General features: G+C 33.4%; 1 protein-coding gene across 1 annotated transcript in view; it reads right to left on the bottom strand.

Moving 5' to 3' along the window:
• CD2AP (CD2 associated protein) overlaps positions 1-18,848 on the bottom strand; it is a 146,960-nt gene that overhangs the window by 11,347 nt on the left and 116,765 nt on the right. The window contains exon 13 of the mRNA XM_074189995.1: positions 18,068-18,131. Coding sequence (XP_074046096.1) covers positions 18,068-18,131 — 64 coding nt within the window. The remainder of the gene's footprint in view (positions 1-18,067; positions 18,132-18,848) is intronic.

Below are 18,848 nucleotides of genomic sequence, written 5' to 3'. Positions count from 1 at the left end.
AGAAAATAAATGTCTGATGAAGAAAATCAAAGATCATTAAAGGGGTTAAAACGTTGATCACAAAAATTCCTTTTTTTTAAGAAAAAAGATAGTCATACCACTTAAAATGATTCTACTTACAAAGAACTTTCTAGTAATATCACTTGTGAAAAACAAGTCATACCTTGCCTAAAAGTAATCTTCAGTAGCAGAGATAAAAGGGGTCAGTTCTCATTCTAGCTTTTCTTTTTGTATATAATAATCTGCTTTAATCTTTTTAGATACAGCTAAGTGGATAAAGTACCAGAACTGGATTTGGAAAGACAAGTTCAATACAGCCTTCAGGACTTAGTAGCTGAATGTTCTTACTAGCTGAGCTTCTATCTTCTTCAGTTTTCCTCAATTATAAAATAGGAATAATATTTATAAGCATTATAATATATGTCAGCTATTTTTATTTAACAGAACATTTCTCTATCAGAATTCGTAAGTTTTCGTGTGGCTAGGTGACACAGTGAATAGAATACTAACCTTGAAGTCAGAAGGATCTGAGTTCAAATCTACATCAGATCCTTGACTTTTACTGGCTGTGTGACCTTGCGCAAGTTATTGTGAAAAAAAATTGTTAAGTTTTTCAATTTCCTTGTGTTCTACAAATTTGAATACATAAATGCCCATGATTTAGAAAGAGTACACAAAATATTCATATTAATTTCACAGTACTACATTATGAGGGCCTATACATTTGCACTGAAGCTACTAATGAATACTCTTTTTCTTTGCAGTATAAATCTTAAGAGGATGAATTGGTTAAATAGTTCCTTAAACCTTGAGTCATTATCACAGCTAGTTTGCACTTAAAAAGTCTTAAAACTCTTCATTATCTATCAATAAAGTAATAAATATTAAGCATCCATTTTGTGCCTATTGTTTACCAGCTGCATTGGTATAAACAGAGGTTAAGGCAGGAAAGGAGGTGGTTGAAGGAAATGACAGCCAAAATTCTTGCCTCCTCAAATAATCATGAAAATCAGAATCCATGGAAAGCTTCTGCATTCTTATTTCTGCATGAGATTCCCCTCTTGCATTCAAGTATTAGGTATGAATTATGAGTACAGTAAATCTGATTTTGAAGCCCAAAGAATCATTGGGCTGGATGATATGGGACGGATTCTGAGGGAAAGATGTTGCTGTTTTTATACTATGCACTGTATGCTATTTTAGTAATAGGCATTATTTTTTAGCTCAGAGCATCTTTATTACAAGTTAGGGAACTGTGATATCAGAGATCAGAGGCTAGCTTGGACAAGACTAGGGTATCAAGATAAAAATAGACACAGCAAACACAGTTTACAAATGAATGGCATCCAATCATTTTACTGTGGTAAGCCTTGACCTCTTCCTCCTTTTCTAAGATATTTGGGAGTATCAGGGGCCTATATCCCCTAAAACAGCTCTAGATGGGAGGAATCTTCCTGAGACTTTATGAAGCAATCACATTTGGGTAGTAAACCCAGGTATTTTTGCCCTGATCCCATCAGTATATGCTCCAATATTTTAATCTGTGAATGTTGTTCAGTTCTTCACTCATGTCTGACTCCTCATGACCTGACTTGGGGTTTTCTTAGCAAAGATACTAGAATTACTTGACACTTTCTTCTCCAGGATCTGTAGAAAACTCTTAAATAAAAGTCACATTTTGGTTCCTGATTTGGGGCCACACCAACAGTGTGTCCAGATTGTAGAGAGGACTACAGCCAGGAGGAGAGGCTCAGAATACCTGGGAAGTTATTCATGGCTACTTCTATCTGGCAGATTTGCTTTTGGGTCAGACTAGGCTAAATAAGACTGGTTGTAAAAGGGGGAAGAATTCTTTCCAAGATTATCTATGTATACTCAATGGATTTGGGGACTATCAAAAAAATGGAATGGAAGAACTGATATATATATATATATATTTTCCAGTTTGGGCAGACATAATAAACACCTTTCATAGATCTGACTTAAGTATGGCAAACAAGAATGAAAAACTAGGAAACTAGTTTGGGCAAATCCTGTGGGTGGACAGAAAGGATCTAGGAGGATGGAAAAACACTTTGCCATCTACCTAGCCAAAGACGACATTAGGATTTGGGACTCCAGGTTACTTGAGTTTGGCTCTATGAGATTAAAGATCCTATACCTCTTTCCTTTGTGCTCAAGAGGGCATGGCTGGAACCCATAAAGTGTTAGATCTCACAAGTAACCAGGAGTAGGAAAGAATAGCTTCAGGATAAGGAGATGAGAGTATGGCAACTGATTAATAGCATTTGCTAGTTATCATCTAACCAGGGAGCTGACATTATATAAACAAAAGGTTCACCTAAGCTGAGCTTTCAGGGAACCTCAGTGAAATGGGATTCCCATTGATGTATGAAATATAGAAAGAATGGACAAATGCAGTCATTGATATTACCATCTGTCCAGCTATTTGGGGATGATTACTCTAACCATTGGTAGAAACAAAAAGCATGGCCTAAGAATGGCCCTGGCATTTGAAAAGGATATTAGCATTAAACTCCTTGTAATAAAATAAAGACAAGGACTTAACCATAACCTGAGAATATTTTCTATACTTTGATTTTGGATTTTTAATTCTCTGATAATTATTTTATACTTGGTAGTCATGTAGATTATATAAGGCATAGAATGTATCTGAAAGGAAACCTAGGGGTTATAACATTGCTTATCATTTTATCAAAGGTAAAAAAATTAAGTCTGTTCCAACTTGATCTTATTTACACATGGATGGGGGATGAATACAACAAGAAAAGGCAGAGTAACTGAATCAATCGATATGACCAATAAATGCAGGAACTTGCATACATATTCATATATATATGTATATATTCATATTTGCATATATCTGGCTAACTCCTGACTGGCATACTCATAGATACATTAGGTTTTCTTCCTTTATTTTGACAAATTTACAATAAATACCTGAGTAGTTTGGCTACTGTTGAGCATGTAAGAAATGAAACCCGAAACTGAAATCCCATAGAATGGGTTCAGTTATTCTGCAGTCTTAAAAATGGATCTTGGTTGAACATGGGATACAGTAGATCCTGAATTTAGAACAAAAGGGATATAGGGTGATACAAGCTGTTTCCTTTGTTTAGATATCAATAAAATATAACTAGAAAAATTCCCCAAAAGTGAACTTATGTCTCGCTCCTTTGAACTGTTATACTAAAAATATTCTAAAAATAATTTGGTTTTCTAGATAATGGTGTAAGAATGCCAAAGACTCTTTGAAATGCATGAAATTTAGAACTATCTAAGCATTTACAGATGATCAAATTAGTGCAAAGCACTGATGATACAAAAAGAAAAAGAGATTCCCTTGCTCTCAAGAAACTCATATTGTAATATGAGGAGGCAATACACCCAAGACCAGTGGTCTTCATGGTACAGTAAGGTAACATGTCTTCTTCAAGATCATTTTGATGAATAAAACCCTATCAATTTCTAATGTTGAATCATTGACATTGCCAAGGATTTTGGTGAGAGCCTTGTTTTCCAGGTCTTCCAAACTTGCAGCTACTAAAGAAAGTTAGCAGTTGTCAGATCACATTTCTATAAGGATTGTCTCCTGACAATGATTTTATGGAAGTCTGGAAAGAGGGCTGGTAGCTCTAAGGAATGTGTGTATGTTTGGTTTACCTACCTTACAGTGACAGCTTCTCAGAAATTGGCTAAGTAGTAGACCTCTTCTCCATAGGGGTAACCCCTACATAATGGTTGTGGTGGCCAGATTTGAAGTAGAACCACTGATCAAATGAGGAGGCAAGATGTGGAATAGTGAATTTATAATCAAGAGTATTTGGATTAGGTTCAAGTTCTAGATTTGCTACTATCTATGACCTTGAGCAAATCACCTAATCAACTTGGTTCTTAATCTGTAAAATTAATAAAAATTGCTGTCTTGAGTTATTATTTTTCTAATGTGCCTTACAGATTCTGTTATTTCATCCTCAAAACATCCTTGTGTGTAACCAGTGTAAAGGCAGAAAGAAGGATGACTATCACATGTGAAGTAAAGTTGAGGCAACCAATATGGTTAGACCATAAAGGACATAAGGGGGAGAAATATGCAGGATGACTTGAAAGGAATAGGTTGTGAAGAGCTTTCAGAGCCCATCAAAGGTTACTTTATATTTTAGCTTAAAAATTTTAGGGCAATGGATCAAATGGATAAGGGAGGACACAATATGTTTAGATTTGCACTTAAGAAAATTAACCATAGCAGTTGTGTGAAAGATGAGTAGATAGGGATAGATGGGGAGACTAAATGGGATGTTATTCTAATGTTGCAATGAGAGATGATGATGACCTGAATAAGACAAAGGGATGAATAGTGTGTGGATGCTGTACAAGTATGGATTTGACAAATTATTGGATAGAGAAAGAAAATCTGGAAAAACAGTGGTAGCCTTGACGGTACTTGGAAAAATGCAGGAGGGTGGGTTTTGAGTAGAAAAGATTGTTTTAGAAATAATGAGTGGGGGACCATTGAGAATAAGTCATTAAATGTATATCTATAAGATTGTTAATAACTTTGGACAGTAGAATCAGTTGAGAAGAAATTGGCAATAGGATTACAGAGGCTTAGAAGAACAATAGGAAAGGAAATGTTCTGGAAAAGGCTTTTTCATGGAAATTGAGAAAGGAAAGAGACACACTAGCAGGGATGGTAGGAGCTAATGAGGTTTTTTTTGTTAAAGAATGAGGGAGACTTAGACATGTTTGTACGCAACAGAAGGATCTACTCTGTAGGGAAAAAATGAAGATTAGAGAGAATAAGAAAGAGAAGAGATAATAGTGAGGACAATTTGCTATAGATGACAGATGAGTGGAATTTAAAGGTACATGTAGAAAGACTGATCTTGGCATTAAAAAAAACCAACTGAACTAGAACAAATTTTAGGGAGAGATATATAGGGATTTTGAAATAGAGGAAGGGAGAAGCTAGAGCCAAGATAACTAAACTGGAATCAAAATTGGATCTGATATACCCTTTGATCCAGCTATACCTCTACTGGGGTCTATACCCTGAAGAGATCATGAAAAAGGGTAAAAGAATCAACTATACAAAAATATTCATAGCAGCTTTGTTTGTGGTGGCAAAGAATTGGAAACTGAGTGAATGTCCATCAATTAAGGAATGAGTTAATAAACTGTGGTATATGTATGTGATGGAACACTACTGTTTGATTAGAAACCAGGAAGAATGGGAATTCAGGGAAGCCTGGAAGGATTTGCATGAACTGATGCTGAGTGAGATGAGCAGAACCAGAACATTGTACACCCTAACAGCAACATGGGGGTGAAGATCAATCTTAATGGATTTGCTCATTCCATCAGTGCAACAATCAGGCACAATTTTGGGGTATTTGTGATGGAGAATACTATCTGTATCCAGAGAAAGAATTATAGAGTTTGAACAAAGACCAAATACTATTACCTTTAATTTTAAAAAAAAACGTTATTATATAATTTTGCTATCTCTTATACTTTATCTTTCTTCCTTAAGGCTATGATTTCTTTCTTATCACATTCAACTTAGATCAGTGTATACCACTGAACAATGTAAAGACTAACAGACTACCTTCTGTGGGGGTGGGGGTGGGGGAGGGAAGTGAGATTAAGGGAAAAATTGTAAAATCCCAAATAAATAACTTAAAAATTAGTATGATAATTAATCTTCAAGTTTAGCATCCTCTGTAACATTTTATCCCTCTAAATGATTATGTTGGATTAGGTTCACTTCTGTTTTGACTCTAAAATCTAAGATGTTTGGAATCTGGACTACAGAGATGATATAATTTGCTAAAGTAACATAAGTAGTTAGTTGCAGATTAGGGATTACAATCCAGGTCTCTAGATTCCTACCAGTTGCCTAAAAATAGAGAAACTATCCAATTCTTTTCAAATCAAAGTTATATTATCTTTTAGTTGCGTTTTTAAATTTCTTAGTTTTGAAACAAATGACTTTTACATACACGAAAAAGGAAATTTCTTTTTTTAATGTCTTGTATGTACCAAAGGTGTGAATTTAAAATAAAAAGTTTAATTCCAGGTGCATTTTGGCTAGTTAAGGAGATTTAGTGGAGGAATGTGGGCTAAAATGTCTCATCAACCAAAAACTTAACATTTTTAACTTTAAGTATTTTTCTAACCACAGTATTCTATGTTCAGTCTTAGGTGAATAATACTATTATGTGGTATAATTTCCAATCACTGTAAAATGCCAACCAAAGGATCACAGCTTGCCAATATTCTTATTCTTGTCATCAACCACAAGTGTACTACTTCCATGCTGAAAAAATCCCAAAATATTCTCATCTGACCATAATCTTCTGACTTTCCACTTCTTCCTCTATCTTCTCTTACCAAAATCAACTCTTAAATCTCCAAAATCCCTTGATCCCCTCAGTTCTCTCCTAGGCTCCTTCTCCTGCACCAGTCCTTTATCATTTCATTGATTATACCCCACCAAGCTTCAGTCTTGAATCAATTTCCATCTCCCACTTTCATTCTTACATATTTGCTCCTGAAGAAAACCAGCTTATGCTGTTACAAATTATGCTACACAATCTTAACAGGGTCCTCACTGCTGCTGGGCAATCCTATTATACCTCTCCTCATCAATTCACTTTTCTACACTCCATAGTAGCTCTTGGGAACCTTTTCAACTCTACTCAAACCTATAGTTTCCTTTCTCACTTCCCTCAACTAAGAAACTCATTTTATTGAAAAAGACAAAGAGCTTCCTTTCTCATTTCAAATCACTCAGATGTCTTCTGCCACTATCTCTTCTTTCACTGTCTCACATAATGATCTCACTACTTATCAAAGTTAACCCATTTGCTGGAGCTATCCCACCATTCCATCCCATTTTCTTCAGTGAATTGTCCTGTCACTCCTCTTATTTTCAATTTCTTCCTATCTCCTGGTTTATTCCTTATTACCCACAAATATAGTCATATCAATCAATCAAATAAATGTAAGTACATGCACTATACTATACTATAGTGCTAGGAATACTCAAAAGAGTTGTAAAAGTCCCTGTCCTCAAGAAGCAAGCAATCTTGGAGGAAGTTACATTTACAAATAATTCATGGACAGAATAAGCAAATAAAAAGTTAGAATTGAGAGGTTAGAAAAGGTTTCCTATAAAAATAGGATTTTAGTTGGTACTTAAAAGGAAGTCATTGCTTGGGGCCTCTTGGCCTAAGGCTGGTGCTCTGTCTGCTGCACCACCCAGCTACCCTACAGAACATTTTAGAAGAGGGACAGAGTGAAAGGAGAGAGAGAAAATATATGGTAGTGGGGAGGAATGAATGGAGGGAATTACAATCAGCAACAGCAACTGTGGAAAAATATGGAAGTAACTTCTGTGATGGACTTATGATAAAGAATGTGATCCACCCAAGACAGTTGATGGTATCAGAACACACTCTTACTTTCTCATGAGGTTCTATATTTTTTGGGGGAGGGGTAATATGTTTACTCTTAAGAATATTTTAGCAATGTATAAATCATATTAATCAAAAAAAATGAAACTAGGGATGGGAATTCAGGGAAGCATGGAAGGATTTGCATGAACTGATGCTGAGCGAGATGAGCAAAACCAGAAACACTGTACACCCTAACAGCAACAGGGGGGTGATCATCAGCCTTGTTGGACTTGCTCATTCCATCAGTGCAACAATCAGGGGCAATTTTGGGCTATCTGCGATGGAGAATACCATCTGTATCCAGGGAAAGAATTGTGGAGTTTGAACAAAGACTAAAGACTATTACCTTCAATTTGGAAAAAAAAAACCCATTATCTTATTATGTAATGTTGCTATCTTTTACACATTATTTTTCTTCCTTAAGGATATGATTTCTCTCATCACATTCTACTTAGATCAATGTATACCATGGAAACAATATAAAGACTAACAGACTGCCTTCTGTGGAGGGTGGGGGGGAAGGAAGCAAGAATAGGGGTAAATTTGTAAAACTCAAAATAAATAAAATCTTTCAATAGGAAAAATAAAAGGAAGCCATTAAAGTCAGTAGGTGGAGTTGAGAATGAAGGGCATTACAAGCATGGGGGCACATGTGATGGCGAAGCTTGTTCTCTAAAGTGCCAGAAAGCCTATGGCATTGGAAGAAAGATTATGTGTTGGGGTGTAAACTGCCTGGAAATGATATTAGGTTATAAATGATTCTGAAAATGACATAGATTTTTGTATGTGATCTTGGAGAAAGAGAGAAGGATGCATGGTTGAGTTGTACTTTAGGAAAATCACTGGTGGATGGAGGATGAATAGGAGTAGGTAGCAATGAGATAGATTGAGCAGCAGGTTACCGCAATAATCGAGATGTGAGGTGATGAGGGCCTATCCCAATGTGGTGGTATTTTAAGAGACAAGGGCATATTTGAGATGTTGCAAAATAGATTTTTCACATGCTATAAATCATTACTTAATCCTGCTATCCCCCACTATCATTTCTTCTGCCCTTTGTGGCTAACCTCAAAAAAGGCTATCTTTAATGATGCCTCCTCTTTCTCTAGCCTCTTAACCCCTTACAATCAAGTTTCTAATCTCATCTTTCCACTGATACTGTTCTCTCCCATTATCCTTGCTACAATATATTCTTTCATCCACTGACCCTGGTCTTGTTCCAAAAAGACTCTCCATGTCTTGGCTCTGATCATTTTTTTTTCCTGGTTGTCTCCCATGCCTAGAATGCTTTCCTTCCTCGTCTTTATCTATGGCTTCATTTATGTACAAACAAAAATTCCATCTTCTAGAGGAAGCTTTCTCCAACTACAATTCCAGTACTTTCATTCTTTTTCCCCATTTATCCTGAATCTTGTCTACATATCTGTACTGTATGCAAGTCTCCGTTAGATTATGAATCTCTTGAGGGCAGACATTGCCTTTTCTCTTTTTTGTTTAGCACCTTCCTTTATCATAAACCAAATGTCTAATATTTACTATTGATTCTTTCAAAAATGAAAATAACACTGGAAGAGGATTAAATTTAAACATTAATTAAATCTCATTTCTGTGCAGACACTAGGGAAAGCAAAATCTTTAGATTAAAGACATGGTTTGTAACTGAGCAGTTGCATGATTATAAAATATATTAGCAGTTCTGCAAGACAGGTAGTTTTGATCCAGTTTGAAAAACTTGGAAATAGAAAAGTGAGGTAGACTTTGACCTGTACACTTACTTCCACTTCTTATGTGAAGATACTTATTATAGCTGTTTAATAGGAAAGTATACTTGTAAATACATATATATGTGTGACAATACTATTCTCATACCAATTTCTAGTATTTATACAGTATCTACTATGTGCTTCCTGGTTTCTACATCTCTAAACTTGGGGTCCTTGACTATTTTACATATTTTATCTCATCAATTTTTTGATTAGTTACTCTACTGTAATTCATAATCTCCAAATTATATTCTTATTTCTTAATGATCTTCATTTCAACTCTTTCACTCTAACCCATCCTCCAAGAAAATTCTAAGGTAATTTAAAATACAGGTCTGACCACATAATGCCAGTTTAATAAACCCCAATGGCTCCCAATTACTTTTAGATCAAATTCTATTTAAAGTCTAAAATCCTTCACAATCTCTCTTTAACTTACCTTTCCATTACTGCACCTTCATTTTCTGGTCCAAATAAATGAAATCTTCCTGTTGTCCTTCAACTGACATTCCATTCTACTTTGCCAGTTAATATCCCATCTCTGGAATGCACTCAGTCTTTTATCTTTGCCTCTCAGAAACTCTTAGCTTTTATTAAAGTTCAATGCAAGCACAAACTTTTACATGAAACCATTCCTGACCTCCACTGTTTGTGTCTCTTCTAGCAATAAAAAAACAGGTAATTTGTACAAAATTATGTGCACACTTTTTCCAAAAAAATTTAAGCTCCAACTGAGTAATAAATTAATATCTGGAGTGATTTTTGACAGACAGAATTGTGAGCTTATTGCATTTTGTTCAAAACAGGCTTTCATGGAGAAAACTAAAGATCACAAGGGCACTGGATGTCTTAAGAGATTGTAAGATTTCCTTGGATGAGATAAAGGGTGAAGAGGAGGCTGTAGGTCAGCCAAAGAAGCCACTTAACACACAACTTTGGCCAAGTTATTGTGCACATCCAATAATAATTGACAGCAAAGACAGGCACTCTGCTAAGCTATAGTTCTCATTTGATCTTCACAAACCTGTTATTATCACCACCTGATAAGGAAACAGACAAATAGAGACATAGTTACTTACCTGGGGGGTAATACAGCTATGAAGTGTCTGAAGCTAAACTTGAACTCAGATATTTCTGACTCTAGGCCTAAAGTTCTAACAACTACACCATTTATTAATATACCAGGTAAATGTATTCATGAATAAATCCAAGGGATTGTTATTAGTGGGAAGACATTGCAGATAGCAAATTAGCCAGCAACTGAGTGGGATCTGCTGATAAACCACTTTTTCCTGTAATTTATTTCCTTTCTTGATTAATCAAAATTAATCATTTAAAATTTGGGGTTAACATAATAGTTGAGCATCATTCTATTAAGTGAACAGATCATCATCATTAAAAAGGTCTTCTTAATCATTAAAGAAATATGTAAGAACTGGCCTTCCTTGATTTGATTGCCAAATCCATTAAAATCCCAGGCTTCCCCGCTGCCTTCCCTATGACAATTTAGTCTTGCATTCTTGGGAAACACCTCATGCCAAGTTGGTTTTATGCACTAATCAGTCTAATTATTATTATTATGGAGGTGTATGGCTGTGTGTGTGTGTTATGGAATATCATAATCAAAATCAAAATTACAAGTAACAAACAACAAATGTTCAAGTGCATGGTGGATCTAATGATGCTGCAGCAAATAATACCAATGATATAAAAAAAGAGTAAAAGTAAAAGATGTGCATGTCTGTAAAATTAGGTGAGTTGTTCATCAAGAAGGAATAAAAGAAGTTTAGTGCAAGTATGACAGTACTATTCATGAATTATTAAAAGATCTAGGGAAAGGTCTTCAGGAGAATTTACAGTAAGGCACAGTCAAGTTATCACAAAAAATAAAAAAGACATTGATGAACTACTGTCTGGAGGGGTGAAAGAGAACCCATACTGAGATCATGGACCAATGGAAGAGGCATGTGTATAGTTGATAATATTCAAATCCAAAATTAGATGTAAAACTGTGGGGAACATGTTATCTTCTAATTCAATAATTGTATTTGTACACTATTTAAGGTCATACACTCCACCATCAAATATTTGTTTTTAAATTTAGAATATCTATTTAAAATCTACCACTTAAAAGTTTTAATTACATTGATATCCAATCATTTCTTGAAACAAAAGTAAATACAACTGTGTTAATAGGAAATATCTCAAACAACAAAGAAACACGCATAGTAGAAGTTACTTTCTTTTTATTTGATTTTTTTTTCCAGGGAAACATGCATTTTACAGTACCTGTAAACACATCAATATGTTTACACTGATTTGTGAACTCAGTACATTATGGAATGTTGGAATATTCATCAAACCCAATGTAATATGCAACAACAGCAAGAGAGAGGAAAACATTAGATGATTAGGACATTTCATGGTTAAAAATACTCATAGCAGCAACTTTTGAAAGATGAGTTTATTAAATCAAGTCATTGCACTTGTTCATTTTATTGCTACAGCAAACAAGGCCATTTTAATATTGTAATACCTTTCATTTATGTTTTTAACTGATTGTCTTATTCTGCTCATCCACTGAAAGATTTTATGTGGACAAAATTTTTAAATATAATATGGAGCACATTTCTTTGTGCTATGATCATAGTTAAAAATATAGAAAATAAACTTATGGCAAGCCTACTTTTCTATTTGCATCATCAGAGAATACTTAACACTTCTAAAGAACAAAATTACACGCACAACAAATATTTTTAAAATTGGGAGTGTTCCATTTTTTGATGCCTTCCAAAAGATAAGTGAATAATGAATCAATGCATTTCATGTCAAAAGCTGTGGCATACATGTACATGCAGTGTATTATCAGATAATTCAACATTTTAAATGGCCACTGTAGACATCACACAGTTGTCACAAAGCTTTGTGCTAATGTGCACATTAAAAAAAATTTAATCAATGCATGAAAATTGCACCCCTTTCAGAATGTCAATTCCACATTCCTACATACAGTATTTCTACATACAAAAATATGATGAAATAGCTTTCTCATGAACAGGAAATTTACTGACACCCTGTTAAATACCAAAACTGTACTGGTAAACTGTTATAATGAAAGAACTTTTTTTTTCTTTAAATGGAGACAGATAAAGTGAGGCCATTTAATATAATTACTTTTCTTTTTCCTTACCTACTAAAGAAGGAAGTTAGGGGTAGGGGAACTAATTTATTCCTGGAACTTTTCTATAAATTTTTTTGTATATCATATACACACATATATATATATGTATGTATGTATATGTATATATATATGTATGTATATGTATGTATGTATAGTTGGTTGTTCTGATGTGTTATTTCTATATTCCTTTCCAAGAATGAAAAGGAAAAACTTCCATATGTATACTTTCTAATGAAGATGATTCCTAGGAAGAAAAGTAAATTTTTCCCTTTAACACTGTCATTAAAACTGGGGAAGGGGGAAGAGGGATGATTGGGGGAAAGGTACAGATGCAAAAAATCTTTATTTGCTTGGTAATTTTAAAGATGAATACGGAACAGTGATTAGTGATGATTTCATTGGGACAGAAATCTATGACCTCCATTAATAAGGCAACACATTACTTTAACCAAAGATCAACTAGCCCAAAGTAGTATTTATGTATTATTTCATTATCTAAATGAATCAATATTTTGATTATAGTGTATTGAAAAAATTTCAGTTGTCCAACATTAAAATTGTAAAGCAAAAAAATTATATTGAGTTTTAAGCTGAAATAACAGGAAAAAAAATTAAAACATTCTGGTACACTGCTACCCCCATAACTCTCAACTCTTATAATTTCATACACTGGAAATGAATTGGCCATTTGCTACAATGGCGCTAAGCCATAAACAGTGGCATAGTTTGTTAAAAGACATTAGCTAGGTAGGGCTATGTTCATATTTGAAGTTGTTGACATATTATAGAGATGTATTTTAAATCTGTGTTGATGAATTTAAAAGTTGTTGCCCATTTGATTTATAAAAAATTTAACTTTGAAAAAGGGTCATATTTAAATGAATAATAAATGCAATACTATGGCCTGTGAAGTAAAATAGCATTCTTTATAAAGTTAATATCTACTCAACAGTTCAAAATAATTCCAAAAAAGTTATGTAGCTTAATTAGGTTAAGAAATATTTCTTAAGTTGAATAATTACATGATGAGTTGACTGCTCTGAAAGTATGCATGACAAATTTCCTAAAGATCTGCATTTTATTTTATCAATGGTATTTTAAAAAGTAAGATTAAATTACTAGACCATAGGCTAGGTAATATTGGAATTTAAAAAATAAGCAGAGAAATACAGCAATAAGGCTGGTGTTTACATGTTAAATGTGCTGCAGTTTCTAGGCACACTGAAAATGAGCTTTCTGGCCCCTTAGCTTTGACAGATTTAAGAAAACCTTATTCTTTTAAAAATGTATTAAATGATTGAAATGTGGTTTAATAACTTCCTTTTATGAACCCTATAGTGCAAGTGGCATGAACTATTTTTAGCTATCAAATTTATTTTATTTCATAAGCTATTTTCATCTGCACATGTGATTGATTCATCTGTTTTATACTAACATTCCTATTTTATCACCCAAATAATATAAACAGCACTGCAGACATATAGGCACAACAGTGTAATCTTGGGTAGGAAAGCTAAAAATAATATATATATATATACACACACACACATCCACACACACATATGTATACACACACACATACACACACACAGACACATATGTCCTATGTCCCTTTCGCATTATGGAAAAAGTAATTGCTACAAGGTAAAGATTATTAAGCTAATGTGTCCCTCCCAGAATATATTTTACAGGTTACTTGGAGATATATCAACCTATTTATAGTATAGATCTCTTTCAATAAAAATCTATTACCAACTTCCTCTCTTTTTATACAGATTCAGTAGTATTTTCAAGCAAACCAGAAAAAAAAGGTTTGCATTTCCAGCACAGTAAGAAATAAGGCCTCTTTTTCATATTGGCAAATAAAATAAAATAAAATACATAATTTTCATATTCCCCCTCTGTAAGATATGAAAACTCATGTACTCAATTTTTTTTTCCTACAGCACGGCAAAAATCTTTTGTTACTTGGAAGTAAACAAGTCAGTTTTCAGTTCATATTCTCGTTTATGAATCCCTGGCCAAAGAAGAACACTGAGTCTACGTCATACCTCCCCTCAAGTAGACAGGGCTAGTTTTTTCAGCTTTTCTATTTCCACCTAAAAAGGAAAAACACAGCATAAGCAATAGTGGCATCTTGGTTGTAAGTCTTACACCTTGACCTTTTTACATTTTCAATAATGAAAAAAATCAGCATAGATCATCGTAGTTATTAGGTCCCATTATCTTAAATACCTTAAGTTTAAATCCCATTAACTTATTAAGAAACAGACATCTAAACCAGGGTCATGGTAATGAGACATTGAAAATTTGTACAAAGATTTCACACACAGAGAGGATGAATATTATTATAGGTTCAATAAAGAAGAAAGAATGAAATCAAGAAGCTATATTAAAGCTCGTACTCTGTGTAAAGGAATAAGCATGTGATTTCAGACCAATCTCTCAATCTTTTTGAGATAGTCATTTCCTATAGAGACTGAGAGTTGAATAGGAAGAAAAATAACATTCACCTTGCCTCACTGAGGGCTGGTTGAGATTATATAACTACATTATAAAAAACCTAGTGCACACTGTTTTTCTTCACTCTATTCCATGAATAGAAATCAGAAAGGGAGGAAAGTGGGATAATCTCTGACTGGAGTTTGGTAAAATGTAGTGGCAACATGACAAGGGTTCAAGAGTTTTGAAATGATGTGGTTCATCAAGGCTCAAGATAGGGAAGGGAAAAAAAGCAGTGCAGGATGATGGCCCGAGTAAGAAATGATTAGTGGAAGGAATGATGATATGGTTGAGGGAAAAGCACAGTGATCAAAAGTTATGGTTCTCAAAAGATAAAAGAAATTTCAGAACTCATGCAATTGAAGTGGAACCCTTATGGGTGACACCCAGATCAAAGAGTAGGATCAACTCTGTCTGAATGTAATGGGAAGACTTGTGAATTGGGCACTGAATTCAATAAGGAAGAATGAACAATGTCCTGGGAAAAGGTCACAATAAGGTCCATTAGTCTGTGGATTCAGTGATAAAATTGGATAGTTTGAATGTCAAAGAGGGAAAGGTTGCTTACTTAAGCTGATTGTCTGAAAGTGACACTCTAGGAACATGGGTGTCCAATCTTTTTACTCTTCTGGGCTGCATCACCTCCAAAAAATTATCAAGAGCCACATATAGAATTTAATATTTATTTTTGACTACAAATTAACTTATACTACACATGAGTATAATAATGACATACAGTAAATGTAAATAAAATATGGACTTTGAGGTTGGACACACCTGCTCTAGAATAAAGAGTATTCTGGCTCCTTGGACATGACCTGTGAGACAGGAGGGGTAATCAGGGAAAGAAGTGAAGGCTATAGCAGAAAAGGTGGAGAAGGAAGCAATATTTTTAGAAGGGAACAATCTTAGTGACTGCCAGAAGCTAATGAAAAGAAATCGAGTAACCATTTTAAAAGACATTGAACAAAGATTTGACAAGCCAATATAAGATTTTTAAGTATTTAGTTTAACATAGGGCCTCAATTAATATATATATATATATATATATATATATAGTTATTAAGGTGCCTTGAAAACATTGCATGCATAACAGAATGTGTTTATATGTAATACTTTGTATAGTTAGAAAATCTTAAGGCAATTAGAGCTAAAACATAGTACAACAATTAAAATTTAAAGGACTGCTACCTGGGAATAGTATTTTTATTATGTGAGGCAAATAAATATAATTCCTGGTTCTACATTTTATTATTCAGCAATTTTTAAGTAATTCACCATCTTATTATTTTTAATAAATCAATATATTAGCATCAGGTAGATAATGCAGTGGATTGAATACATCAAAGAGAGAAAGACCCAAGCTCAAATTCCATCTCAGAAACTTGATTTGGGACCATGGACAAAAGACTTAATTTCCTGGAAGCACAGTTTCAAGATCTATGAAATGAGGATACTAACACCAATCCTATCAGGATATTGTAAGGATCAAATGAGATAACATATGTAAAGCATTTTGCCAATCTCTGAGCATTATATAAATGTAAGTTATTTAGCATAATTATACTAATCAGAAATAATCTCTCTATCTGGATATCTTTGGCACTCTTATTTTACATGAAGTATTCATTTATCTTACTCTTTACTGTATAATCATTTAAGTGCATCATTTTCATTTATAAAACTAGAAGCCTTTATGAGAAGAGGCACCAGACTTGTGGTTCCTAAACTAGTACTATGCTCTAAAATCTGTTGAATTATTTTTATATCAAAAACTTTAAAATTTTTAAGTTCATGATTTTAAAATTCTCATTTGATCAACAAGAATTGAGAAGATACCTCTTATGACCAGAGTATTATGCTAAGTATTGAGGATACAAATACAAAGAATGGAATAATCTCGACTCTTAAAATATACATACTACTAAGGAAGAAAAGAAGTATTCGTATAAATATATGCATAAATATAAAAAGAATAAAATAATAGCAGTTAGGGGATCAGGAAAAGATTGTATCACTTGTTAATACATTTTCTTTATAACTAACTTTGCTAGACACACTTCTGTTCAGCTAAATGAAAAAATGGATGTTAAGAAAATTAATACATATGAATCAAGTACCTCAGGACCCAATGCATCTGCTAATGCCTTTATTCCACAGTCCATGTTTTTCCATTGTCTCACAAAAATATTTTAAGATAAATTAAGTTTTACTTATTTATAGCCATTCAGATTAACAAACTTATCAAACACCTACTATAACCTGAGTGAAATAGAAAAAAAATTTTAGTTAAGTCCTAGTGCATGTTTCTTAAGCAATTTATAGTATATACTTTCTATGGATGAAATAAAGAAAATTATATGACTTGATAAAATAATACACAAGTGTATACTAGATACAACCAAAGGACTATGTGAGATCCATGCTGACATCTGAGTTTGACTTGAAAAGATAGATAGAAATTTGAGAAATTTTGGGAAAACATTTCTGGAAAAATGTGAAATTTATATATGAAAAAGCAAATAGCCTACTTTGACTGAAGCAGTGTATAAGAAAGGGATTCATCATGAAATAAAGCTCTAAAATTCATTAAGCTCCATATTACTCAAAACAATGAATACTGGAACCTCACTTAGCAAGTAATAGTGAACCATTGAAAGGTTTTTAGAAGAATAATGACCACATATATGTATGAGGAAAATTAGTTTGTCAACATTGTTTAGGATGAATTGGATGGAAAGAGAATGGGAAGAAAGAATTATTATCGTAAATCTACTCCAATTAGCCAAGCACTTTGCAATGAAGGAAAATCTGAAAATGTGATGAGATAAATATACAGAAAACAATTTTTTGCTACATATAATTTTAAAAACAAAACAAGAACTCCTCTTTCAACAATATAAAGTACCATATTCTACACCAGGGCTGTCCAATTTTACTGTCCAAGGTTTTATTGAAACAAAAGATTTGCCATTTTTTAGTGAGAGATCAGCAGTCACTCAGGTTCCTTTATTAAAGCATTGAGTAAACCCACATTTGGACAGCCCTGTTCTAAACTATGTAGATATTTATTATATTTAGCACCTAATTCATCTTTTCATTTTGACTTTTTATGACAAAATATTGCAGAATTCAACTACCTCTAAGTTGCTTCTAATTGCCTTCTCCTCTTCCAATTCTCTTCTTAGTTTTTCCAGTTCCTTCCTAAAAAAAAAAAGTAACTTTATAGTGTTTATTGAAATGAAAATGGCTATGTCCTAATTTCTCATTCAAATAGTTAAATAGTAAAAATGATACTAAGAAAAGTGAACAATTTTTTAATGAATTAAATTTTAAAAGTAAAAAAAAATTCTTAGGAAACTTTAAATGAATTGGATTGACCTGCCAGACTTACTCTGTAAATACTAATAGAATTTAATGCAGAATTTAATAAAAGTTCATGCCATCAATCCATCTACTATGCTAGGACTGATTTCTAATTGAGGAAGTTACTTCTGGAGGTTTAATATAAGTATTTCTTTAAAGTAGTAATAAACCCAATATTGATCATTTTTCAAAAGAAAAAATACACCTTAAATGAAATTAAATTCATTACAGTAAAAAGGCAAGAATATGTTGCTAAAAATATAAATGTAACTTCAACTAAACTGCATAAAGAAAAATATTATATAAATTATCAATCCTTATACATTTAAGGATGCACTCTGCATATTCCACTCAAGTCTAAAACCTTATGGGATTTTTGAAAGTTATGCTTTCAGCACATAAACTCTGGCATATTATGACAAGGTGTAAAGGCTTTGAAACAGAATACTGATAAACGGTAGATGCTAGTCTTTCAAAGACATGCCTATCTCAGCTGGAAGAGACTCATTATCAGTTACTGACACTAATTATGAACATTTTAAAATAGTGGAGTTA

The sequence above is a fragment of the Macrotis lagotis genome, chromosome 5, assembly GCF_037893015.1.
Source record: "Macrotis lagotis isolate mMagLag1 chromosome 5, bilby.v1.9.chrom.fasta, whole genome shotgun sequence".
Lineage (NCBI taxonomy): Eukaryota > Metazoa > Chordata > Mammalia > Peramelemorphia > Peramelidae > Macrotis > Macrotis lagotis.
Note: the sequence above shows the minus strand (reverse complement) of the source record. Positions and strands in the feature narration are given on the sequence as shown.